Source organism: Gouania willdenowi, chromosome 9 (genome assembly GCF_900634775.1).
Source record: "Gouania willdenowi chromosome 9, fGouWil2.1, whole genome shotgun sequence".
NCBI lineage: Eukaryota > Metazoa > Chordata > Actinopteri > Blenniiformes > Gobiesocidae > Gouania > Gouania willdenowi.
In genome coordinates, this window is record NC_041052.1 from 6,131,749 (window position 1) to 6,158,418 (window position 26,670).

At 36.9% G+C, this 26,670-nt stretch overlaps 2 protein-coding genes across 5 annotated transcripts in view; one reads left to right on the top strand and one right to left on the bottom strand.

Annotated features, from left to right (window-relative positions):
- The first annotated feature begins 934 nt into the window (after positions 1 to 934).
- Positions 935 to 13,552, top strand: vdac3 (voltage-dependent anion channel 3). Of its 4 annotated transcripts, XM_028457335.1 has the most exons (11): positions 935 to 1,063; positions 6,101 to 6,178; positions 8,121 to 8,192; positions 8,334 to 8,383; positions 8,684 to 8,686; positions 10,380 to 10,532; positions 11,485 to 11,537; positions 11,602 to 11,829; positions 11,928 to 12,078; positions 13,106 to 13,163; positions 13,248 to 13,552. In XM_028457335.1, exons 2-11 carry the CDS (start codon positions 6,103 to 6,105, stop codon positions 13,337 to 13,339), a joined length of 936 nt encoding a protein of 311 aa, XP_028313136.1. In that variant the 5' UTR covers positions 935 to 1,063; positions 6,101 to 6,102; the 3' UTR covers positions 13,340 to 13,552. The 4 variants fall into 4 exon arrangements, with proteins under 4 accessions (XP_028313136.1, XP_028313137.1, XP_028313138.1 ...); XM_028457336.1 differs by lacking the exon at positions 8,684 to 8,686; XM_028457337.1 differs by lacking the exon at positions 6,101 to 6,178 and having other exon boundaries at positions 965 to 1,063.
- The window catches only part of ikbkb (inhibitor of nuclear factor kappa B kinase subunit beta), a 30,808-nt gene continuing 15,154 nt past the window's right edge, over positions 11,017 to 26,670 (bottom strand). The window contains exons 6-22 of the mRNA XM_028457294.1: positions 26,553 to 26,641; positions 23,676 to 23,765; positions 23,456 to 23,580; positions 21,677 to 21,784; positions 21,455 to 21,584; positions 21,187 to 21,381; positions 20,982 to 21,096; positions 19,253 to 19,376; positions 18,380 to 18,531; positions 18,193 to 18,254; positions 18,006 to 18,106; positions 17,883 to 17,932; positions 17,661 to 17,760; positions 16,396 to 16,543; positions 16,193 to 16,290; positions 16,000 to 16,093; positions 11,017 to 15,187 (exon numbers count right to left, since the gene is read on the bottom strand). Coding sequence (XP_028313095.1) covers positions 15,128 to 15,187; positions 16,000 to 16,093; positions 16,193 to 16,290; positions 16,396 to 16,543; positions 17,661 to 17,760; positions 17,883 to 17,932; positions 18,006 to 18,106; positions 18,193 to 18,254; positions 18,380 to 18,531; positions 19,253 to 19,376; positions 20,982 to 21,096; positions 21,187 to 21,381; positions 21,455 to 21,584; positions 21,677 to 21,784; positions 23,456 to 23,580; positions 23,676 to 23,765; positions 26,553 to 26,641 — 1,841 coding nt within the window. The 3' untranslated portion in view covers positions 11,017 to 15,127. The remainder of the gene's footprint in view (positions 15,188 to 15,999; positions 16,094 to 16,192; positions 16,291 to 16,395; positions 16,544 to 17,660; positions 17,761 to 17,882; positions 17,933 to 18,005; positions 18,107 to 18,192; positions 18,255 to 18,379; positions 18,532 to 19,252; positions 19,377 to 20,981; positions 21,097 to 21,186; positions 21,382 to 21,454; positions 21,585 to 21,676; positions 21,785 to 23,455; positions 23,581 to 23,675; positions 23,766 to 26,552; positions 26,642 to 26,670) is intronic.

The window sequence follows — 26,670 nt, forward strand, 5'->3', positions numbered from 1 at the left end:
ATTGCACAAAGTTTGCAAAAATACAATTTCAAACAAAACGATAAATCAGATTCAGGTTACTTTATTTGTACCCGTAGGTTAGGTGGATTTTCTTTGTAGTAAGGTGACAGTTCTTTTTACACACAAAACACGAGAATGCAACGAGAAAACCATTGATTTACATTTAAAAAAATAAAATAATAATATATATATAGATAGACACATATCTATACAGTATATGTATAAAAGTCTATATGGATAGATAGATAGATAGATAGATAGATAGATAGATAGATAGATAGATAGATAGATAGATAGATAGATAGATAGATAGATAGATAGATAGATAGATAGTTGGATGGATGGATATATAGATAGGATAATATGTTCATTCTCTCTCTCTCTCTCAAATTCAGAACAGCTTTTTTGGCATGAGAAAACAGGTTTACATTGCCAAAGCAAGTGTGAGAACCATGTACACACGAAAAGATTAAATATTGTAAAATTTGTGCAAAACAATAAGATTAAAATAAAATAGGCTTTCACTATATATATATATATATATGTGTGTGTGTGTGTGTGACCAGGGGGAAGTATGTGTCTCTGAGGTCCTGGTAGCTGAGGCAAGGGGTGAAGAAGTGCAGCTCGGTCTCCACCTGGCCCTGGGTGCAGTGGGTGCACAGTCTGTCCTCTCGGGGGAGCCAGGTGTGCCTGTGTCGGCCTTTCTCTATGGCAAGGCTGTGCTCGCTGAGTCTTGCCTAAAAATTATAAAATAGACTTTCACTATATATATATGTAGAACACAATTTACAATTAAGTTATAAATGTTATAAAAGGGGAGGTTATGTACAGGATTTTACATATATTAATATAAACACATATGTGTCCGGTTGTACAAGTACAATTATATATATATAGTACATGTACACATGCTCTCTCTCTCTCTCTCTCCAAAGTCGATTGCACAACAACTGGCCCCGCCCACAGCACGACTGCCTCGCGCGTGCCCAGTGTGTCTAACCGACCGTTTCTTTCTCCTTCACTCACTGCTCCCCCTGCACCACATACCACCGACTCTACAAAGGTAAGCAATAGCTGTCCTAATCCACCTTTAAAACACATGTAAAGCTGTGTTTAGGGCTAAAAGTGTGTTTGTGAGAGGGAATTAGCTGCTGTAAGCGGCTGTTCTAAGTGTGTGTCTGGGAGATGTGAGTCACTGGAGGAAAGGCGTGGAGGACCAATGGTTTAACACTAGTTCAGGCCTGTGTTACCTTCAAGTGCACGAAAAGTCACCGAGAAAAAAAAAAAAACTGCTTCTATAAATAGCTTAAGTGAATACGGCTGTAAAATGTGTCCTCAAATCGTTACTACAGCATCTAAAGAAGTAAAAAAGTCAGAATAAACCAAAAGGGGTTTTATTTTTAAGGTTTTATTGGGTTTACGCTGCGTTTTTGTGCAACTCTTTATGGAGCACACTTTGTTATAAATAGAAACATTGGCAGAGGAACAATAGAGAGCAGAGAAGGTCGCACCTTGAACCGAGAATGGTTTGTTAACGTGTTATTTTATCTGATTAATGTGGAAACACAAGGATCATGAACAGGTCCGTTATCTATGGTAGCTCCGCCCCCTGTGACCACTCCCTCCAACGTAAATAATAAATAACACACTACTGGGCCTTTATAGTGTTTAGAGCAACATTAGTGTGCCCTAGTTTGCACTTCCACTATTAAATGATATTGATAGATTCACGTGAAGTCACACATCCGAGACATTTGACCTAGTAACTTGCCCCGCCATTTTGAGGGGTGCCAACAACTACATAGTTACTACTACTGAAATGGACACATGAGCGTTCACATTTCTCTACCTTTTTGAGCACCCGTAGAACGTTTATCATGCCTAAAAGTTGTGCTGCTTTTAGATGCAGCAACCACTCGCTGCAAGGCGAGAAGGTATCGTTTTTCTTCTTCCCAACAGAGTCGGAAAAACGATCGAAATGGGCACAAGCTTTGAGTAGAGTTAATACTGACGAAACTCGATTTGAAATGACTTATATATGCGTCAATGGCAGTGAATGAGTTAAAAATAGCCATGGCTTTTAGTCTTACCTCAAAAAAGATGTATGCCTCAAGACTTTTGTACGTTCACATTTTCTATTTTGTGAACACACCAGAAGTCTCGACCAGGTACTTGTAAATAGCCTGTCATTTGCTAAATGTTTGTTTTATCATTTTCACTATTCGAGTGGGCCGAATAGGATGGCCCTAGGGCAAGATTTGGCCCCTGGGCCTTAAGTTTGACACACGTGGTTTTGACAAATAACTGATTTTCAGAGGTGTATAGTATTGACATATCCTACTCAGGTAGAAGTACTTGAATAAAATTTGTGCTAAAGTACAAGTAAGTCTTACATAAAATACTCAAGTACAAGTAAAAAGTAGCTCAATTAAATAGTACTCAAAGTAAAAGTTACTAGTTACTTTCACCCCCCCATATTTATTTTTGGTAATAAATCTTGCCAGGGTTCCCTTGCATACAGTAAACATCTCATGTATGAACTTAAAAAGGAAGAGAACAAATCTAGCACAATTTATTTTCTACAAAGGCATCTGTATAAAATAAAAGGTATGTCAAAATGTACAATTCTTAGTAATTTAATTCAAAATGGAAATGTTATCAGGCTCTAAGTGTAGCAACATTTATGAACTCTAAAACTGATAAAATAACCTCCATTCAATGCTGTTTGGGCACGGTGCATTGCGTTTAATCTGGTTGGTCGGCTATGATGTGATGCATTTGATTGTTGTCTGGTTATTTCATTTTTTTGTAGTTTCACAATGTCTGTTGATCATTTTAAAACCAAAAATAATAATTTACTCAGTAACGGTTGGGTGTAGAAAAGCAACACATTACTTCTTTTAAAACGTACTTAAGTACAATTATAATTACTGATTTAGAAATACTAGTGCAGTGTCCGTAGGAAGTATGTCTTCAGTGGGAGATTAAGTAGTTTTCTCGTGGATGGTTTACATGGGAGCTTTAATTCCTCTTTAATTCAGAATAAACGTTAAAACCTCTTTAAACTGACCTTGTAAACACTCAATTTTTAAATCAAATTTAATTCTGAATTACACACGCCATTGTTTATTATTATTATTACTCACCTTAGTTATTAACGCTGCTCAGTGAGGACACCTGCTGGTCAATATTGACTTTTTTTTAGGATATTAGATCCACTTAAGTTGTTTTTAAAAGCCCCTTTGTGCAGTCACTCCTGTAGATTCTACAACGTATCCTGAGTTACCATGTGTTACGTCCCTTGTCTAGGGTAGGAACAAACACATTTAAAAGAAACACAGAGAATTGAATAAGGCAAAGGTCATTTATTGCCCAACAATTTAACACAAAAACAGAAGCATAAACGTCAGGGTGAACCAAGGCCAAAATAATAAATAAACTCCTATATTAAGCCTATACACAAAAACACTAGAAAACAGGAAATGAAATGGCAGTTCACCCCTACAGCTTCTTTACAAAAGACAAACAATAATTCCAGTTCAAACTCAAAACGCTGGGTGAACCAGGAACACTGAATACAAGGAAATAACTCAAAACGCTGGGTGAACCAGGAACACTGAATACAAGGAAAAAACTCAAAACGCTGGGTGAACCAGGAACACTGAATACAAGGAAATAACTCAAAACGCTGGGTGAACCAGGAACACTGAATACACACACACACTTCACACAGCCAGATACACTCTTGGTGGACAGCAAGCAAGGGAGAGTCACACAGCCACTACTGCTCTCCACCAGCTTCTGGGGTAGACAGTCCTTATGTAGGGCCACACCCTGGGGAGACCCAATCAGCATCCTTGGTGATGGCCACTCCCTGCTGTCCTGCTCATTTGGATAGATATTACATTGTGGAAGAGCTCTCACTCCTCCACCAACACAGTAAACACAATAAGGCACCAGCCGTAACACCATGACTACCTGTCAACATTGAGCTTTTCTGCAAAGCTGCGTTCATGACAATTTTATGAAATAATTTATGAACAGCATCATTGCAGTTCAAACAAATCTGACGTTGCACACCCTTGAACCAAGCAGCAGCAGCAGCCATTGAAAGTCTCAGGTCATTCTGATTCACAGAGATATTTGAGGAACACACACACACACATACACACACAGAGAAGTACACGTAAAATCAATTAAATTAATGTAATGTGATAACTTGTAATCCATTAGTTTCACCTCTGCTGCTTTTGGTTGTCGTAAAGTTCCGGAAAACACATTAATTTATGATACAACTCAGTGTCCCAAACCCAGGAGCAAACATTTGCTTAAGTTAGCACCAGTAACCTCAAATAAAGCAGTGAGAGACTCCAACCTGCTGCATTTAAGCTTTTCACTAACTGAGTCTAACTAGAGCAGACATGGACAACTGGTGAGCTGTCTCATTTAATATGGCCTCCAAAGTAAACACACAGTGACTCCAAAACACATACAAAAGTACAGAAAAATACACTACACAAGAAAATATACACAAAATTACCACAAAAATAACACAATAGAAATAACAAAGAAATATACTAAATAACATAAATACAAAAGATGACAAATATACAAAATGACAACAAAAATTATAGAAATGACAACATAAATGCACAAAATGACAACAAAAATAATAGAAATGACAAAGAATTATACAAAACGTCAACATAAATGCACAAAATGACAACAAAAATATACAAAACAACAACAATACAAAAGAATTATGACAAAAATACACAAAAAGATAAACTAAATTCATACAAAAAATAAACAAAAGGACAACATGAGTTATAATAATAATACATGAGTTCAGGTGTGTTTGTTCCTTTTTGTAATTTTATACTGGAGTGTTTTTGACCTTCAGGCCTAGTCTAGTCTGTCGTCAGGCAGGAACGTAACGGATCATCTCTGTGATTGGCTGGATGGTGTTTGTGTGTAAACAATGCTGACGTGCAAAATACAGACAAACGCATGTGCTCTCAGTTTGTTGTTTTTTTAAATACTGTGAACCTGGACGAGGACACGCTCTGGGTGCCAAGCCACATGGGCCCACGGTCGGGTTCACCTGGGCTAAATTTGGAGCTGAGACGATGAAGGACTTGAGCTGGGGCTGTTTGGGGAAGTGTCACTACACTGCACCACTACTGTGTCTGTTAAGCTGTTAACCTAAATAACAAAGACAGGTCAGACTTAGCGTGGAGTCAGCGGGACACGGGTCAGCTGGTGTAGCTGTTGACAAGTGACACGCTCAGGACGAGAGAGTTGGAGCTGTTGAAGGACAAGAACATTATGAGCATTGGTATCATGTTTAAAGGGGCAAACTTTGTGTTGAACTTAAATCACGTGAATATACATTTATAGCCTCAGATTAAAAACATTTCAATTTCTTTGTCTTGGACTCTTTACCACTAGTGCTGTTTCCCCAGGAAGTATGTAGAAAAGTGGGAGGTTTAATATTTAACACTGTAATATAGGCTACATATATATATATATATATATATATATATATATAGTGAAAGCTTATTTTTTATTTTTTTATTATTATTACTCATCTTCATTACAAACATTGCTTACTGAGGACACCTGCTGGTCAACATTTACTTTACTTTATTGTTTTTTTTGTGAGGATATTAGACCCACTTTAGTCATTTTTAAAAGCCCTTTGCGTTTATTAAAGTTTATTTAAACTTTAAATAAATATAAAATATAACTTTTAAAGCACAGATTACAACAATAAAGCAAACAAATCTGTGGCTTTACCTCTTCAACATATCTAACTAACTTCACGTTTTATGAAACATGTAAATATGTTGACTGCACTTCTTAAACACTCTCTGAACTTAACAGGACAATACAAGACAGGACAAGTAAAATAAATAAATAAAAAAAATTAAAAATTGCAGCATTTGCATTTAGAAAATCGTGTTTTATATTGAGATATATCACAAATGCAATTACTCGTTTAGCCCTAGTCCATACTCATACTGTACAATCTACAACAGCCATTGAAAAGCTTTCATGATAACATTCTAAGATAATATTGCACTTCTTCTCTGAGGAGACATGGCAGATAAAGTGGAGGGTGTTCAGAACAAAGCCCACTGTGGGAAGTGTCATCATCACACACCCAAAGGACACGGTGAGTGGGGGTGGGGCCCTCAGGGTCTGTCATCAGGGTCCCTGGATCTGTATCTGTACCGTGTCGCTTACACTTCCTTCAGAGCAGAAACTTGCTGGAGTATTTGATCCTTTCTGATGGATTACCTGCAGCTAATGCCACAGTCTGGATATGCCTTGCTTTATTTAATGGCCACTCAGTAATAAATGGATTAGTTGATTTGTTTGCTTTTCCCTGAGCAAAGTCTGAAGGAAGGTCCTGATAAGTGAGATTAACAGAAGAGACGCAGGGAAGGAGGTGCAGTTAAACATTAAACTGCCTTTAGTTTGCATGTGAATGTAAATTAACCTGGAGGCTCTCACATGGTCACATGGTTAAAAAACGTGCTCATGCTGACCCAGGGGACCCTGATGACCGTGTGGAGCTCTGCTCCGCACTGCAGTGGTTTGTGGGAGTGGTAGTCGCTGAGTCTGATTAACTCATTTAGCTACAGCGTACGTTAGCTCAACTGCTTTGGCTTGTGTCGTTATTCCTCACAGTCGTGCAATTTTCTTTGGTTTCAACGCTTTATTGAGCCTTTCATTCATGTTTATTATGGTGCATTAATACAAGGGAGTGTCTGCCATAGCGTAAAAACCACTAGTGCCGCCTGCCAATCAATAAGTGTTGCAGGAAAAGGGAGCGGAGTCCCGTTACAATCCATAGACTGATAGCATGTGATCAATGTTTGCACGTCACGAGCTGGTAGAAAGCACTACCTGCAATGCTTCCTAGCATCCATGCACTACAGGAATAGGTAACTGGCAGCCTGAAACACCACAATTATACAAAAGTACTCCTAAAACACACAAAACGATAACAAACAATACTGAAAATGGCTCTAACACATGTGGCTGTTGGACTATTTTTGTGCAGCTCCCCAAAATAAATTCACAAAACGATAAAAATACACACAAATGACTCCGAAACTACACGAAATGACCTAAAAAAGCACACATTTTTTAATTGTGTTTTTACATTCTAAATCAGACATGAGCAAATGGCAGCCCACATGTAGCCCTCAGCCCCCAAAGTAAAGGCACAAAATGACAACTAAAGACACGCAAAACAGCAATAAAAATACAGAAAATGATTTTAAAAACACATAAAAATACAAAAAAATCCAAACTATATGATAAAGAAATGATGCAAAAATAATACACAAAAACCTCATAACACAAAACAACAACAAAATTACACAATATGACAATGAAAATACACCTCATGAATCTAAAAACACACATAACAAAAATACACTAAATGACTCCAAAAACACACAAAGCTTTAAACAAGTACAGAAAATGGCTCTCAAAACAAAAATCAAAAATACAAAACAACTGAAACATTAAAAAAATGACAGAAAATAATATAAAATGCCAACAAAAACCAACCAACACCCTTTGTTATTTGCAGAATTATTGCTCAGATCTTTTTTCTAAATGCTGACATGAATGTTGATAATGTGGCCCTCAGATCAGAAACAGTTTTGTGGTTTGATAAAAGTTGCCCATCTATAATGTACTGTCTGTATCCTTACAGATGCTCTTCCTGTTGCATTGCTTTGCTTCCACAATGCTCAGCTTTAATGTTTGTTTGCATTTGCATTTTGATTTCATGCTGTTTTCCAGTAAGTTAGGTTTTTTTCCCAGTATTTTCTCAATGGTGTCTAAGAATAACCACAGCAACCACCAAACACTCTCTGTTCCCAGTAGCTATTAATATGAATCCATTTTAAATGCATTCAATGTAAACAATATTTTCTCTTTATATTGTCTATAAATGAAAGGTTTTTTGTACAATTGTCTATGGGGGAAAAAAACCTATGATTTTATGTATGCATATAAAGTGAAATCCTGCAGGGTTTCTGCTTTCTAGACAATGGTAATTGATTGTAGTAGTTTTTAATGTTTTTCTCCCTTTTCAGGCACAATGGCTGTTCCTCCAGCATATGCAGATCTGGGAAAATCTGCCAAAGATATCTTGAATAAGGGCTTTGGTGAGTAGACACATTTCTACTACAGACCCTCTGGTGTTGTGTTGTTGGAGTCACAGCTGTTTATTTACAGTGAGAATCCAGGATGTGACCCCCTTTTCACTGTTTTTCCCTCTAACGTGCTCTGATGTCTTTTCTCTCCAGGGTATGGAGTTCTGAAGCTGGATGTCAAGACCAAGACCCAGAGTGGGGTTGTAAGTGAACTGATGTGGCCTCTGATTTGTGGTTGATGTGTAACATTTGCAGTCAACAGAGAAACGCCGACGCACCGCTAACTCTCACTGTTATTTTACCACGCATGACACATTCTGTGTCTGTATTTCAACCTTTTGCAAAGACTTTCCAGCTACATTATTGCCAGGAAATACATTCATTCTGTTTTCTGGAATCCTGCTTTTCTATGTGTGCTTATTAAACCTCATGTAAACTGTGTGATTCAACCTAACATCCTCTATTCTCTCTTTTCCTGCTTCTTCTGTGGACACTCCTGTCAGATGGTAAGAGAGAGAGACAGTGAGTGTGGAGCTTAAACACAGACTGTAATGTTACACTTGAGTTGTAGCGGCACTGATTCTATGGGGAGAGATTTGTCTAAAAAATATTCACAAACACATTTTCAGATTTTTACATGTGTTTTTCAAATCCACAAATGTATCTACAATTGACACGTTTTATCATTTGTGTGTGTATTTATCATGTATTATAATGTGTAAATCTTTAATTGTGCTTGTTTATTGTGTAAAGTGCGTTTGTGTATTGTCCGGCTTGTGCATCTGTAGTGCACCAGTTTGGCCAAATACATGATACTGTACAGTAATGAACTCATTCACTGCCAGCCCTTTTCAGAGCAGCCAACCCCATATAGCCAGGTGTTATAGATGATTTTCATTTTTTTTTAAGATCCACAGAATATTTTGTCCTATGACAATCTGAAATCTGAAACCAAATTCTGAAGGATTAGACTCTCTAGTTTCATCAGAAAGAAATACTTTGTTTCTAGCTTATTTTGTTCTTCCGTAATCAGCAGATGAATAGAGGCAAGTTTCACACAAATCGCCAGTTTGTGACAAAAAGCTGAAAAAAAAGTCTTTCTGAAAAAATCGATTTGTGACTTTAAAGCAATTTTTTTTTTTTGCTTAGTGACACCTCAACATTGGTTTCCTACTATAAAACTACAAAAACAACACTGAGACCCAGCTTTTAATTTCAAAATTATTATTTTGCTATCTGGGTCAGAATTGAATGGTTTTCTTACTGTATTATGGCCGTCCTCCAAGTCTCTCCCCCGTCAGTCTCCACACACGCAACTTCCTCCTCATCCCGGACATGCTGAGTGTCACCGCTTGCCCCGTTTTTTGATCGTTTTCTCTGACCATTGTGACACTTTCAATAGTCTACTTAGTTCCACACATGCTGTGGTTGAGTGTGTGCTGCTGGGTGCTTCAGCATCAACTCTCGTAGCGTCATTTTCTGTCTTGTAAACTCTTTTCCTCTTCCTCTGAGCTCTGCCCATCACGGGTGAGCTCTCATCCAAAGGTGCGCTGCTGCCACCTACATATCACCAATTGGTCACTACATCATGGTACAAGCTTGATATTCACAGGAGTGCTTCGTCACACTGTCTCCTAGCAACCCCAGCCGTAAAACACAATTCACATCTTTAGAAGTCTTTGGCAGTCACCGTTACTAAACCAAAAGACGTCTTTGGCAGTCAATGATTTAATCTTCAGCAGAGACGTCAATACTGCCTCCTAGTGGAGGGGTGGTGCTTTCCACATGTGGATCGGGACCTTTGTGTGTCAATCTGAGAAAAACTGCGTTGCGTTTGTTGCTGGCCGATCCACAAACGCACTTTACACAATGAACAAGCACAATTTTTACACATAATTCATGCTAAATAGACACGCACAAATTATAAAACATGTGTAAACTGCGGATGTATTTGTGGATCTGAAAAACATGCAAACATCTGAAAAATACGTGTGAAGAATGTGGATATATTTGTGAATATTTTTGGGACAAATCTCTCCCCATATGATTCTGCAAACCAAACTCTCTCACAAGCTCCTCCTCATTTCCTTTTCTCCCTAATCTATTTATATTTTTGAATAACTCCAAGTTGTTTGTGTCTTTCTCTTCATATTTTCACCTATTTCTGTTCCTCCATCACTACGTGTGTCTGTCCTGCAGGAGTTTGCCACCTCAGGCTCCAACAACACAGACACAGGGAGGTCGGGAGGCCACCTGGAGACCAAGTACAAGCTTAAAGACCTGGGAATGACCTTCAACCAGAAATGGAACACAGACAACACGCTGACCACAGAGATCACCATGGAAGACCAGGTAGAGATGCACAAATTCACCTTATTCCTGGGCCTGCTACTTTCTGATTATTGGGGCAAATTTTTAAGTAATAAATGGATCACGTAAAAATAAAATAAAATAAAGAAGTTGGTTTGACGCAAATGGTTCATACTATGCTTATGCTTCTATACTACACATATCTGTGTAGGAAACCAACCTAGAGCTTCAGAAAGAGTGTTTCCCCTTTGGTCAATATTTCTCTAACGTGGTGTTTTTTGTCTAAGTAAAATTTATCACCTGAAGTTCATCAAATATGGTTTAAGTTTAAGAAAATTACATTTAGAAAGAATATGAAATAGAGCTTGACTGATATTGGATTTTTGGGCTTAATGCCGTTACCGATTTTGGGGACTTTGAAAATCTGATGTATCAGCAGATATATGAAATAAGGACATTAATATACACAGGATTTATACTGTTTATTAATACCCAAAATATGGTGAAATACAAAAAAGCAGAACACTACTGAATATAAGGAACTTTAATTTGTAATATGAAACAATAAAATACACAAAAGACAACCACGAAAATTCACAATACAACAAATATGCACAAAACCCTTTGTCCTTTCCTGTATTAAGGCTCAGATTGATTGATTATTCGAAATGCTGATATGAATGTTGATAACGTGGCCCTTTGATTGGTCGTATTTTTGTGGCCCGTGGTGTGATAAAAGTAGCTTGTTTAAGATCTAGACTTTCACAATAAGAGCCTTTGAAATAAGCTCGATACTAACAGATGAGTCAGATTTATTGTAACAGCTTTTATAAATAAACAAACTAGTATTGTAACTGACCAAATTATTGTAGAATTGTTATGTCACACAATCATATCTAGTGTAGCTAGTAGTAATAATAATATGAAATATTTATTATACTCCTGATAAAGCATCAGCTGATCATTAATTATTATGTTTTCTGTCTGTGTAAAGCTGGCTAAAGGCCTGAAGCTCGGGTTGGACTCGTCGTTTGTGCCAAATACTGGGTAAGACACACACACAGATACACACACACACACGTAAATCTGCCATTTAAATGATTTTCAACAGCAAGAAGAGCGCCAAACTGAAGACCGCCTACAAGCGTGACTTTATGAACGTGGGATGCGACTTGGACTTCGACATGTCCGGTCCCACCGTTCACGCTGCGGCCGTGCTGGGTTACGAGGGCTGGTTAGCTGGTTACCAGTTAGCTTTTGACACGGCTAAATCCAAAATGACTCAAAACAACTTTGCCCTGGGATACAAGGCCGGAGACTTCCAGCTCCACACCAACGTGTGAGTGAACACACGCAACAGAAAACGCACTATACACACTTTGAGGATCTTTTTCATCGCTCTAAAATCAACACTTTTTTTATGGTGTGTGGATTTAGAAATGACGGCATCGAGTTCGGTGGCTCCATTTACCAGAAGGTGAACAGTAACTTGGAGACGGCCGTCCACCTGGCCTGGACCGCAGGCAGCAACAACACCCGCTTTGGACTCGGAGCCAAATACCAGCTGGATAAGGACGCGTCCCTTTCTGTAAGAAATAATTCACCTTTTCATGATGTTGGGATAGTGTTTTTTTTTTTTTTACTTCCTACAAAGGCATATTAGGGCCACATTAAAATAAAAATAAAAATCTGAGCACTATGAGATTAAAGTAATAATATTTCGAGTTTAAAGTCTTAATATTTTGCGACTAGTCATAATTTTATTAGAATAAAGTCACAATATTTTAATTGAGGAAACTCAAAAGGGTATAGCGCTCAGAATTCCCTGTTGAAGTGGACGCAACTAACGGCAATAGCCGATAACACCTTTAATCTCATGAAAATAAGATTTTATTAAAATCCTACTTTATTCTCTTAAAATTATAACTTTATTCTCTTAAAATTATGACTTAAATCTTGTTTAGTTTATTTATTTGGATCCCCATTAGTCACAGCAAAAGCTGCTGCTATTCAAAACACAAAATATACAATTACAGAAAATACTTCACTTGAACAACAGTTATCAACATTATTATCATGTAATGTACAAGTAAAAAAATATAGATTTTTATTTTATTTTAATGTGGCCCTAATATGCCGCTGTACTTTCCCACATTTGGCCAAATGTAATTAATCTGAGACTTAACTCACACTGCAGGCTTTTAAATATGTGACCAAAGCATAAACCTGATTTAGACCACTTTATAACATAATCAATAATCAAAAACATATCTGAGCATTTTTAAAGCAACCAAAGAACAATCTCCTTTTTAATTGAATCTAAAATAACCTTATTCATGTGGAATTATTATTATTAAGATGTATGGACATGCACAGCATCCATATTTAATGCAATAAATGAAATCCTCTCTTCTTCTGTGCTTCTTCTCGATTAATAAATATGTTAGTAATTCTTTAGTAATCGATGCTTTTGTTTAGAATTAAAGCCCTTGTAATGTCTACATTAACGCTGCTTTTTAATTAGTTTAGTATTTGCAGAATTATGATGCGATACAATGGTAAGAATTAGGGCTGCATGTAACTAAATATTTGCCAAAATGATGTTTTTCTTCCAGACTAAGGTGAACAGCGCTTGCCTTGTTGGTGTTGGATACACACAAACCCTCAGGCCAGGTGAGACTATTGAAATCTGTTAAGAAAAGAAAGCGTTCTACAAAAAAAATTAATATTTTCTATAATTTGTGGTTGGTCCCACAGGAGTGAAGCTCACCCTCTCAGCGCTGATCGATGGGAAGAACGTGAACGCCGGCGGGCACAAAGTGGGCATGGGTTTCGAGCTGGAGGCGTAAATATTCAACAGGAAGGAGAATTAAATTAAACAAGTGTGAACACCAACATGGCCTGTTCACACACACATGGATACACTCATACAGCCTGAAGTCTCAGCTTCCATCAGCCTCCTCGACCTCCAGTACTGTAATTTAACCCAGGAATAGAATTATTATTAAACATTATTTTCAGGTATTTTCCATTAAAATTTGACTTTTTTTTTAACCCAGTAATATATGCAAGAACAGCTGTTTTCCATCTCGTGCTATTACTCACAATCAGTTTTCCGACAAAGTGCACTTTTGGAAGTGTCTTCAACACTTCTGTGTTCTCTTTGATGTTTTGTGTGGTCAATGCAGTATTGTTTAATTACGGTACTCTACGCTATACTACACTGTTTTCTTTTTTTGTTGCATGCTTTTGAAGCTAGAAGGAAAGTTTTCAGACTTTTTCAGACACAAACAGGGTTCAGAGTTAAGCGGGGAACACAGGTCACTCCTAATGTTGGATTTCAGCAACACAAACTGTGAACCCTCAGCTGCCTAAACATTTGTTTTTCAGGTCCGGTTTTATTTCTTTAAAAAGATTTTAACTCTTCATCTTGTCACGTTTTGTGTCTTAAACCTGTTTAACTCTATTTCACTTATTCAGTGCTGTGCTTTGTATACGTTTAGGACCTGAAACAGATTAGTTCAAATAAGTGAAATAAAGAATAAAACATTAATAAATTCCCCGAGTTGTTGTTTCTCGTATGTTGTTTATTTTAATTCAGCATGACAGGAAGTCAGAGAAAACCTGTTGTTTTACAAAAAAATATCTAACATTTACAAAGTGTCACGGACACCTGATGGCATGTAACGTCACTTTTTTTCCCCTATTTACACAACTGGTCAAGTGGAAAAACAAAAAAACTTAAAGACAAAAATATAATAAATCGATGCTGCGGTACAGGAATAGAATGATGTACAAGGAGGGAAGATTTATTCCTGCTTTCACAGATTGGTGACAATAAAAGTACGTCACTCACATGGTTATTATGGCCTTTAATCCTAACTTGTACTGACAAACCAACATAAGGTATACTGAATACAAATCATAGACTTGGTTACTGGTATTTGTGTTGTATTATTACAGACTATCGTACGTAGACAATGACTACATTCATTCAGCAAACGGTTTGAGTCGTCATCGTACAGCTTTACATTCCACATTTTGCAGAGCTCGATAAACTAGGCTCACAGTTTTTATATCGCATGATTGCAATTGTTTTTAATGTTAAGCAGTTGAATCAACTCAAAATTCTTAATTTATGACTTAATATTTCCGTTTATTAAATATAAATTGGTCACAAAATCTAGGAAATTGAAACTTCCTGTTGGGACTGATATCTGTCACTTATTGCTTGAATATTGGTTTCTTACATATTTTGTATTTTGTGTTTACGTAGAAGTGCGAACTGGAGCACAATAATTTTCGGCAAAAAATCTGTGACCCAGTTGATATCCAGCTGCTCTGAATTTGGCCCCTGAACTACAATGAGTCTGACACCCCTGCTCTAAAACAAAAAGTAACCGTGGTAAATCCAGGTGACCATAAATTAACAGATTCACACTATAAGAAAAGTTCTTACAATAATCAGAGGCTCACTTTTCTCCAGTAAAGGTAATCTGACCTAAAAACAGTCGGACAAAGGCCTCCAGTTTGATGACGCCTCAATGCTCCAATATTGTCACGGATCACGTTGTAGTTTGACATCCCATCCACACTGAGGCGGTAGAGCGTCACATGGTAACAGAGGAAAAATCCTTTCATGAAAGGTCGTTGGAGAAATTCTGCTCTCCAGGCAGCCACGACCAATCACTGAACATCTGGAATAAAGAGGTTAGTTATTTATTTTCAGGGGTATAAAAAGTAATGATATATCCTACTCAAGTAGAAGTACGGTTACTTGATTGAAATTGTACAAGTAAAAAGTAGCTCAATTAAATAGTACTCAAATGATTATTTTAGGTATTAAATCTTGCCACGGTTCCCTTACATACAGTAAACATGTCATGTATAAACTTAAAAGGGAAGAGACCAAATCTTGCACAATTGGAACTTAATTTATTTTCCACTGATGTCTGTATAAAATAATAATAATAAAAAATTGACACCAATTAATTCAATTCAATATAAAAACAATTCTCAATGTATGAACTCTAAAACTGAAAAAATAACCTAGATTCAATGCTGTTCTGGCGCGGTGTATTACGTTTAATCTGATTGATCGACTATGATGTGTTTGTACTTCTGTACATTTGTACTTCAAGTTTTTATGTTTGAACATCTTGATGTTTGTACGTCTTTACATTTTTACATCTTTACGTTTGTATGCCTTAACGTTTCTACGTATTTACATTTGTACGCCTGTACTTCTACATCTCTATATCTTGTACATCTCTACGTTTGTACTTATGTACGTTTGTGCTTCTTAATGTCTACGTTTGTACTTCTTTACGTTTGTACGTCTACGTTTTTATGTTTGTACGTCTTTACGTTTGTGTGTCTTTACGTTTGTACTTCTGTACGTCTTTACATTTTTATGTTTGTACGTCTTCACGTTTGTGTGTCTTTACGTTTGTACTTCTGTACGTCTTTACATTTTTATGTTTGTACGTTTTCACGTGTGTACACAAACCTCCATACTGTTCTCTGTCTCCTGGATAGTGCTGTCCAGCAAACTTTGAAGACGACTCTGAAACGTGCGACTTTCCTCCACCAGGGACTCATCCCTGCACACACACACACACACACACACGGACACACACACACGCACACACCAGTTACTCATTACTGGGAAATCCTTCACAGATGTGCGTTGCAGTACTCACAGCTGGGGCAGACTGTATCTGGGGGCCAGCAGGGGCGGCACAGAGGAAGGCGTTTGGGAGCCATCAGGACTTCCACTTACTGGGCTTCGAATTTTAATCTGAACAAGACAAGATGAAGAACTTTGTAAAATGAAATCCCTGAGTGACTGCAGGAGAACAGACTAATAGACGTTTGTAGAGTGAGGTGTTTGTGTCCTCCTCACACAGACGAGTTTGAGCAGCTTCCACAGCTCCCGCTGTCGTTTCTCCTGCAGACTCATCAGCACTTGTTCGCTCTCGGCCATTTTCTGCACCATTCCCTCCACCTTAGGGAGCAGCTCCATCACACGCTGCCGACACACCGCGGTCTTACTGCAACACACAAACAAAGACGTCAGCAAGGACTGACAGACAACATGTGTAGTGAACAGTGTGTCTTTTTACTTCTTTGTAACTTAACTGAAAACTGCTTTTCTGATAGATTTATACCGTTTTATTTCAACATTTCTCCAAAAATAAATGCAGACCAGCATTGAATTAGTGCTCCACCCCCTAATGGCTAGATACAAGGTTTTGATCCTAAAAATCTTTAAACAACATGTTATGTGCAAAAGCAACCAGTTTGTTTATAACAAAGATGAGCAACATTTATCACAGCGGGGTTCGCAAAACTGTGATTGTCTGATCCAAGGTTCACATTATTACCATTCATGTCAGCATTTACAATACTAATCAATCTGATCAATAATTAATACGGTAAATAGCAAAGGGTTTGTGTGTTTTTGTTGCCGCTTGTGTCTTTTGTTATTTGTGTATTTTTTTGTTACTTTTGTTTGTGTATTTTTTGATATTTGGGTATTTTTTGTTTCTTTTGTGTATTTTTTTTAATTTGTGTATTTATTTGCTACTTCTGTGTATTTCTTATTTGTGTATTTTTTGGTAACGTGTTTATTTTTTGGTTATTTGTGTATTTTTTCTAGTCTATATATGGATTTTTAGAGTAATTTTGTGCATTTCTATTCTTTTGTGTATTGTAATTTTGTGTGTTTTTTGGAACCACTGTGTTTTTCTTGTCTTTTTGTACATTTTCCCATAATACTCTGCTGGTTTTTTGTATTACGAGTCATTTTGAGTTTTTTTGTGTATTTTTGCAGTCATTTTATGTATTCTTGGTGTTTTGTGTATTTTAAATGGTAGAAATTAAGACTGAACCCATCAGTTGCCCATGTTTGGTTCATATTTAATCCGTCTAACACAATACACTTCTACTTGATTAAATAAATCCAATTTGATTAAATTAAAGTAATTGATAAAAAATATGTGGTGATTCATTTATTAATAAATATTAGTGTTTTTTTATTGTGGGTTCACACTATCGTACCTGTGTCTTGTTTCAGTTTTAAAACGTCTCTGTTGAACCATAACATTCGGCTATGGCTTTGATCATGTGTTGGAGGATGTTTAATAGAAACAAAGTGTGTGTGAATACCTGAGGTGTGTGTAGAAATCCTTCAGCTTCCTTTCATAGAACAGCAAAGCCTGAACCACCAGACGCACCACTTCCTGACTGTCTCCAGGATTTCTCTGGTCTGAGCACGGGAGGAAATGAAGGGATAAGAGGGGAAAAAAATATGTGATGATGATCATTCTCACATGCAAACATGGTGACGCTAGAAAATGATGAAGCTTATTCTGAAAAAAAAAAACAAACCTTTGGGTTTTTCTCTGAGTTTGCGAAACAGCTCCATGGCCTTTCCTTCACTGAAGAGAAAGAATGTACGTCACTTAAATGAGTCCATTTGTTGTTGTTGTTGTGAATGTGTCTTAGACTCACAGAGTATCCAAGGCCTCCCCGCTCCTCCATGGCTGCCTCTGCACATCCACGATGTCTGGCTGCAAGTGCATCATCTCCTCCTCCAGTTCGTTCACCTGGGCCTAAGCACACACAGATGGTTTTGCACGTTTCCAGAAAACACACACACACACACGCGCACATAGGCAAAACACACACACGCACATACCTGACCACAGCTGATGGCAGTTTGCTCCATCTCCCTCCACCAAGCCAGCATTTTGTCAGAAGCTAGAAGACATTAGAAAACAAGTTTCAGACCTCCAGACAGAACTAATCATTTCTGCTATGTTACATACAGTATTACATTTTAATATCACTCTCTACCATAGTTGGATAAATGATTGTAACAGTACCGATCCCAGTGCTGGTCTGCTCCTGGTATTTATCCATGTCTGTCTGAAGGCTTGCGTTGAAGAAGTCCACTTTAGCCATGAGACTCTGGTACATGGAAACCATCTCATTCTTCTGTCTGGACAAGGATGAGTTGTGTCTCAACAGACTCATGCTGCAGAACACAAAACAGGTGCCCACGTATATAAAGTATATATTAGTGGAGTTGCAAAAAGGTGGAACATTTTCTGTGAATTTCCACGAGAACTGAAGCTTGGGAATATTAAAAAATACAAGCTTTTCATGGGAATTATTTATTAGAATTAACCATGAATTAGAATCAGAAATACTTTATTTATCCAAGGGGGAAATTGCTTTTTTTTTTTTTTTTTTTTTACAGATGCTCCAGAATATTTCAAATGAAAAGAGGAAACACGAATACATAGAAAAAGAAGAAAAGAAAATATATATAATTAAATCAAATATTTTTTAATTAAATAGGAATTAAATAAAAAGTGCATACCTCCAAGAAAAAAGAATAGAAATGTACAAATATAATACAGATATGTAAATACAAGTATAGTACAGTGTAGTATGAACTGGGAGCAAATTAAAATAACTTAATTTCTGGGAATTTTCAAAGTTCAAAACTTTCCATGAGAATTAACAAGAATTAATTGGAACTTTCCAAAATAAAAGGTTGGCCCCAAACAGGAATGTTAAATACAGTTGGGAAAATATATTTCAGTATGACCTAAAATATTGATTTAATAAAAAAAAAAAAAAAAATACTCCTAATTTCTGGTTAATTCCAATAAATAATTCCCATCAAATGTTTATATTTTTTGAAAATTCCCAAAATTCCTGAGCTGAAGTTCCAGTAGAAATGTCCTTACATGGCTGCTTTCTGGCCCTGCTGCAGTCTTTGCCAGCCTTCTTTCAGAGCACGAATGGTGTGCCAGGCCTGACCACAGGTTCTCCTCAGAGAGCTGTACGTCAGCACATGTTTAGGGTCGTTTTCTGACAAACAGACAGATGCAGGAACAAAAAGGCAACATTTAGGCATTAACAACGGTAACAGCTAAAAGTCATAGTCAAAGTCAGTCAACAGCTTTCCCAGATGAAAAATTCAGTATCTGGATAGTAACATGTTTTAATTCATTCTCCTGAGAGAATTTATTCCCCTACAAAACTATTTAACCATTATCCTCAAACGTATCAGTCATGTGGAGAACTTAAGAAGTTAAAGCCACAGGTCATGATCTCTAACATCTTTTAAACTCTACCAGTATTTCATCCAAAAGTTGTTCTCATCCACTAAATGACGTCAGTGTGACCCCAAACACTCTGCCAACGTGACATTTGTGGTGTTTTTACAAATTGAAAAACAAAACAAAACAAAAAAACGGCCAATGTTGATATTTTAGTTTTTCACGTAAACACCTGAAGTCATACCACAGTGAATAGAAAAATAAAAAAAGGATATAAAAATTGAGTCATACGAATCACTGACAAAGTAACAAATAAAATCACGATAAGAATGAAGTAAAAACAGCTCAAAGACAATTTTCTACTTCAGCACTGTCTTCATACTCCATATCCCACAATGCAATGTGCAAAACTTTTCTGAAGTTCAAGTGACACTAATTGCCTTTTTTGTGGCAATTTCTTTAGTGTTCAGTCTAACCCGGGGTTTCCAATGGATACGTCTCCGCTGCGCCACAGCTCCGATCCGGTTTTGCTCCCTTTTTCTTAATAGTGAATAGCCAGGGAAATAGACTGAAAGTCATATATAATTAGAAATAAATAAAAAGAGAAAAGAGAGGAAACATAAATTAATAACTATAACGATAAAGAGGTGACAGGGAAACACATTCAACACTTTTCAGACATATATGTATATATTACATTATTTAGTTTCACAGTTTTTTGTTTTGTTACATGTTTTAAGGTATTAAAATATAAAGTTTACCTTTTGTTGTTGTTGTTGTCCTTGCCACATTTTTTAGCTACAGCCAACAGAGAAGCGATAATGATGAAATATGATCTGAAGTGTTTTATTTTGAAAAGTAACCGGACGTTTTAATGTTTAGTATGTGCTTAACTTCCTGTGTCACTGTATTTGCTCTGTGCTGAGTTGTTGCGTTGTGATCCGGCATCCACCAGAAATAGAAGTCCTGCACCAGTATCTCTGGCGGAGGGCTCCAGACTGTCGCAGCTGGGACGGAGCAAATACGCAGCGCAGCGGACCCGGTGGAAATGAACACAGACTAAAGTGGAAACCTATCAGCTTCAGTGGTATGGCGGAGACGTAACGCAGCGAACCCGTATCCAGTAGAAATTGGGGGTTAGTTACCACGGTGATTTAACCTGGTAAAATGTTAACCAGAGTTGTAGTATAGGACACACCGAATAAACCATGGAAATTAGTGCAATAAGAGGGAATCCAGCTTTGTAGTACAGGCCCCTGGTGTCATGAGATTGTGTTGGTGTTAATTTCTCTCAGTAAAAAAGAGACAAATAAGTTGACGAAGCTATTAAACATGTACAAATTTAGACATGCACAAAATATATATCAAACTTTGGATTTCCAGTTGAATTTATTAATGAATTTATTTTACTCACGGACAAAGCAGATGTTTTCAGGGAGCGTTGGGGGAACAAACTGGGGTTCGTAGCTGCAGGAGGAGCGATCAAACAAGAAGACCAGAGGTTGGTCTGTTCTCCTTCCATCTGCCTCCTACACACACAAGAACAAAGACTCAGCACACAATCACCTTCTCTTCTGGACTAATCTGTTTGATGAGCACGCCTGTTGGTTTGACATTACTATGTAATCAACGACGCACTGGGTGACCAGTCCGTGAGGCTCCAGGGCCAGTCCCGCCTCCAGCAGCAGCTCCTGATCCACGGTGGCGATGTTGGTGTCCTTCTCTATCCTCAGCTGTAAGCTGGCTACGGTCTCGTCCTCTGACACAGAGTAGGTCAGGATTTTAGTGGACATCATGTTGAGAACATGAACCAGCTGTGGATAAAATGACATGAAGATGACACGTCACACGTCAGAAGATGAGTGGTGATGAGGGTTCAACGCTGACCTTCAGCTGTAGGATGAGCTCCAGCTGGGAGAAGCAGTCGCCGGGTGTAGCGTTGGGGTCTTTCCCTCTCTCCTGAGGAGACCACTTCAACATCAGCTGCAGCCACCGCTCCAGCTTCTCCAGTAAGAGACTACCACACAGCGGTAGAGGCATTCGACTGAGCTCATAAATCACACATCTGTCTGTCTGTGTGTGTGTGTGTGTGTGTCATTAAAAAATCACCTGTTGAGGTCGTTGGGCTGAGGCAGATGTTTGGAGTACCGCACTTCTCCAGAGAGACTCTCATAAACCACAATATCACGCTCCTGCTTCAGCTTCACTTTGTTGTGCCTGAATAATACAGATCATGTATTCAAACTGTACAACACAACACTGTTTTCTCCTATGTAAAATAATAATAATGTTCCTCCACTGCCTTACTATGTGCAATATTAACCATTACTCATTGCAAAACCTCACTTACCGCTTATTTATATATTTTTTGTATCGTTATCTTGGTCAATAACTAATAGATAAATAATAAATAATAGATTATTGTCTATTATTTATTTTATTTTTTATTTCTCCCCTTAAATTTTCATTTCTGCATTTTTTTAAGTTAATTTTCCCAGCTTGCTCTTTGTGTCTTTGGCTGCTGTAACATGTTAATTTTCCCACAGTGGGATAAAATGAAGTACAATCTAATCTAAAAAAACAATGAGCCTGATGTGGATGGAAAATAACCCTATATGAATATATATAGAGGTGTATAAGTTATGCAGGGTAAATATAAATTATGCAATAAAGTAAATTCATTTATTTAATTGAAATAATAAAACATGCATTGCTCTCACGAAAAGATTGTACTACATGTAGTGTTGACCGGTGACAGTATGTAAAGAAGAGAATAACCCCATATATATATTTATTAATATATATTATTAATAATATAAATATATATTAATATATAAAATAATATATTATATTATTCAATTTATTATTATTATATATACACCGTATATATTATAATAAATAATAAATATATATAAAAATCTGCAATGAAGTTCCCTGAGCTCTAAATCATTCATTCCAGAAACAAAAGGCATTGATGTTGGCCCACATCACACATCCTGCAATTCTCTGAAAACGATAGTTTGTTGTTTTTTCATGCAGTGGGAGCCAAAATTCCTTTACGCAAGTGAAACATGAAGTAGAAATATCGCCTCTTGCTTGACAATAACAGGGTTCCAGCGGATCCTTAAAAGGTCTTAAAAGGCATTAAATTCATTCATCTAAAAATAAGGCCTTAATTGTCATTAAAATTATTATAAATCAAAGTATGATTTTATGATTGTAATTAGTCTGACATTTCAAAAATAAATAGTAACATTCGTTTTCATTTTTTAAAATATTTTCCTCAACATTGCGCGATCACAACAGCGGAACCAACAACAAAACAGTGACGTGGTTGCAGCGGGACTTTAAACAATATGGGAAAATGTAAATTGAACAAAAAATTGCTTGTCCAATGAAAATTTTTCTTTATGGTTTTTATATTTAGTATTTTTGTTGTTGTTTTATAGATGTCTGGCTATTTTTTGTAGTCATTTTATGTGTTTTTAGAGTGGTTTTGATTATTTTAGTCTATTTAATTTGTTTATTTACTGTCATTTTGTGTATGTACTTATGGGGGGCCACCAGTTGCACGTCTGCACTAGACACTGGAAAAAAATTACCCTAACCCTATGTCATTAATGTGGTGTTTTTCCCCCCCAATTGAGTTTAGTATTAAGGTGGTCTTAAATTGAATTTCAAAAGGCAATAAAAAGTCTTGAATTTAATTTGACTGAAGCTGTAGGAACCCTGAATAAAGCTAAAGCTTTCATTAATGCCTATTACTGCATCCCTAATCCCTTTGTTGTAAGACATTTCTTGAAGTAGAAAATCCTAGTTGATACTTTCACAAGAAAGATAAAATTATTCTAAATTTTAGGAACGAATAAAATAAAAAAATCATGCTACCAGAGAACGGGTTGCCATGTTGGTAGAAATGGGCGAAACCCAGTGATACACTCAAAGACCAAAGTCCCAAAGCTCCAGTAATCCACAGTCACTGTGTATCGCTGCCTCTCGATGAGCTCTGGAGCCTGAAAGAAGTGACAGCAAAACACGTCAGCTCAGACTTTTTAACCAATCACAACAAGCTTTATGAGGGTGAACGTGTTACCATGTGGTCACTTACTAAGTACTGAAGTGTTCCCACAAAGGAAATGCAAAGACTGCTGTGGTCCAACTCCTTGGCATATCCCAGATCTATAATCTTATGGATCAACTGCAGAAAAAGGAGAGAAGCCAGAAAACGATGTGTGATCTGGTCAAACAGCTGCACAAAAACATTTGAGTCACGTGATGAAACGGGACTTTGTGGTTATTGAGATTTCATCACAAATTGGATTGGTCACAGTGAAGCAGACTACAGCCACACTGGTATGGAAGTTTTTTTTTTCTTCTTTTAAAGTCTATACAGATGTTTGGTTTATTCATAAAAAGATCAAATAAAAAATAATAGCCGATATACACAGGATATCTACTGTACATGAACACAAATTCTTTATTATTTAAATAATGATTCAAGACAAAGAAGCAAAACACTACTAACCTAAAAAAGGAACTTTATTTAGTAACACTGTCACCATAAAGACTGTAAAGCCACTGATAAATAAAAACCTCAGTTATACTCATTAATATATAGGTTACGTATTGACTGAGGTCAATTAATCAGTGATGAGGTATAATCGGCCCGATTAATCAGATGTTCAATATGTCTGAGCTTTAGCTCAACTACAATATTTGCTTTTCCCCCACAAAAATGCAGGTGAGGATGTAGGTGCTGGCCTGTGTCGCACTGCATTAGCTAGCATTAGCATTAACAATAGGCTAGTGTTAGCATTAACTTAACGTTACCAATAGCATTAGCCTAGCATTACCATTAACACAAACCTTGCGTTAGTATTAGTCTAGCGTTAGCAATAGCCTAACATTAACATCAGCCTAATGTTAGCCTAGCATTAGCACGAACCTAGCTTTAGCTTAGCATTAACATTAGCACTAACCTACCATTAGTTTAGCATTAACATTAGCCTAGCATTGACATTAACCATGCGTTAGCATTGGCCTAGCAGTAGCATTAACCTAGCAATGGCATTAGCTTAGCTTTAGCTGAAAATCAGCAATAAGGTTGAAAAAAGTTGAAATTGTTGAAAAAGTTGAAATTGTTGAAAAAGTTGAAAAAGTTGAAATTGTTGAAAAAGTTGAAATTGTTGAAAAAGTTGAAATTGTTGAAAAAGTTGAAATTGTTGAAAAAGTTGAAATTGTTGAAAAAGTTGAAATTGTTGAAAAACCTTAAAATGGGTTGAAGGTAGTAGCTGAACATGTTAAATGTTGAAAGGCTGGAAGTGAAGTGTTTGAAACATCAAATAGAAAAGAATTGGAAAGAAAAAATGTAATAAGTCAAAAAGTTTAAAATCGACTAATTATAAAAGCAATAGCATGAATCTTGGGAACCTTCTGAATTTTATCATAGCTTATTTGTCAAAAAGGAACAAATGGTGTAGGAGGAGTTAACAATAGTGAGGATGACTCCTGCATCCTCACTAACTAAAGATACTAATAAAGCTAATGCCAGTGTTGGCAGTAACCTTGAAAAAATTATCTGATAACTGATTTAAAAAGTAACTTAGTTGCTTTACTGATTACTTGATTATAAAAGTAGCTAAGCTACATTACAAGTTACTTTATTAGTTACATTCAGCAGCTGACACCTCACCTTAAAACCTACAACTGGATTTTCCAAAACTCACTTTTTTATAACAGTAACGTCAACAATGTATCTCCTGACAAACTATTACCGAAAAAAATACATGTTTTTATACAAAAATTAAATAAACACAGTCTTTATTAACCTGTCATATTTTGCCTGAGTATGTAACATGTGATATGAGTTGCTAAAAACGTGATTTGTCACAAATGTGAAGGATAATAATAATAACTACTGATCAGTTAGATCAGTGGTTCACTACCCTCTTCCTCTTATTTTTGAATCCCAGAACCTTCTTTGTCTGAATGCAACATTTTAGTCAGAATACTATGCAAAAACAATTATTCTGATGGAATGAATGAGTGATAACACACATTTTAAAGAATCCCCTTTCTTAAATTAGTGGAATGAAACAGTATTCAGTGCCTCCTTCATAGATTTATTTCTACATTTTTTTCTTATAATTTCCGGTTATCTCCCACCTGGTGTGGGGATAAGACTGTCCCTCATATTTTAGTTAATGTTTTAATCAAGATTATGTCCATTATCATTATTATATTTTTTACTAAAAGTAAACATGGTAAAACCCCATATTTTTTAAGGGCTCTTCAAAATCGCACAAACTATGAGTGAAAACATGATGCTAAGTGTAAAATGTTACATTCTGCCTTTCCGTGCGTCACCGTTAGCTGCACAGAAAGTACTAAACCTGAGCCAAACACATAATAGGCATATTTCCCTAAATTTAGAGCCACTGCACTAAAAGCTGTGAGACTGTGGGCATTAAAAACCAACATGAAAAGCTCTCGGCCAACCTTTTACTGCAGCATCTGCCACAATCATCTCCCACACTAGAAACTGTGTAAAATCTACATTTTCTGTTTCTCCTCCACCCGAAAGAAAAACAAGCCTTTCAGCAAATCTGTAACGCAAATAAAAGTTGGCTCGGCATCCATAAAAAACAACAGTGTTGACATGAATATGAATGCACAGCCTTTTCTTTATTAGGTCTGCCCTCTATCCTGCTCATGCTGGAACAGGACATAATATGATTTGTTACATAACAAGGAGGAAAATAAAATGAGCTGCACAGCAAAGATAAAAGGAACACTTTCCCTAATGCAACTCCTGAGGTTTCCAAATGAAGCATCAAGTACACAACACGCAAACGAGCGAGGCGAGTCTCATGCACTTACACCACAAAACCCACACAGAGACAAAGAAGCTGTTTTGTAGTGGTGCGTGGGTGGATTTACCCAAACAAAAGAGTTAATTGGCTTTTTCTTTTTTTTTTTGACTCACTCTCCGCTCTCCCTGCTGCAGCACGATGTTCTCTGGTTTCAGGTCTCTGTGGATGATCCTTTTCTTATGAAGGTACATCAGAGCTGAAGCTGAGACATGAACAAAGAGGAAGTTCTCA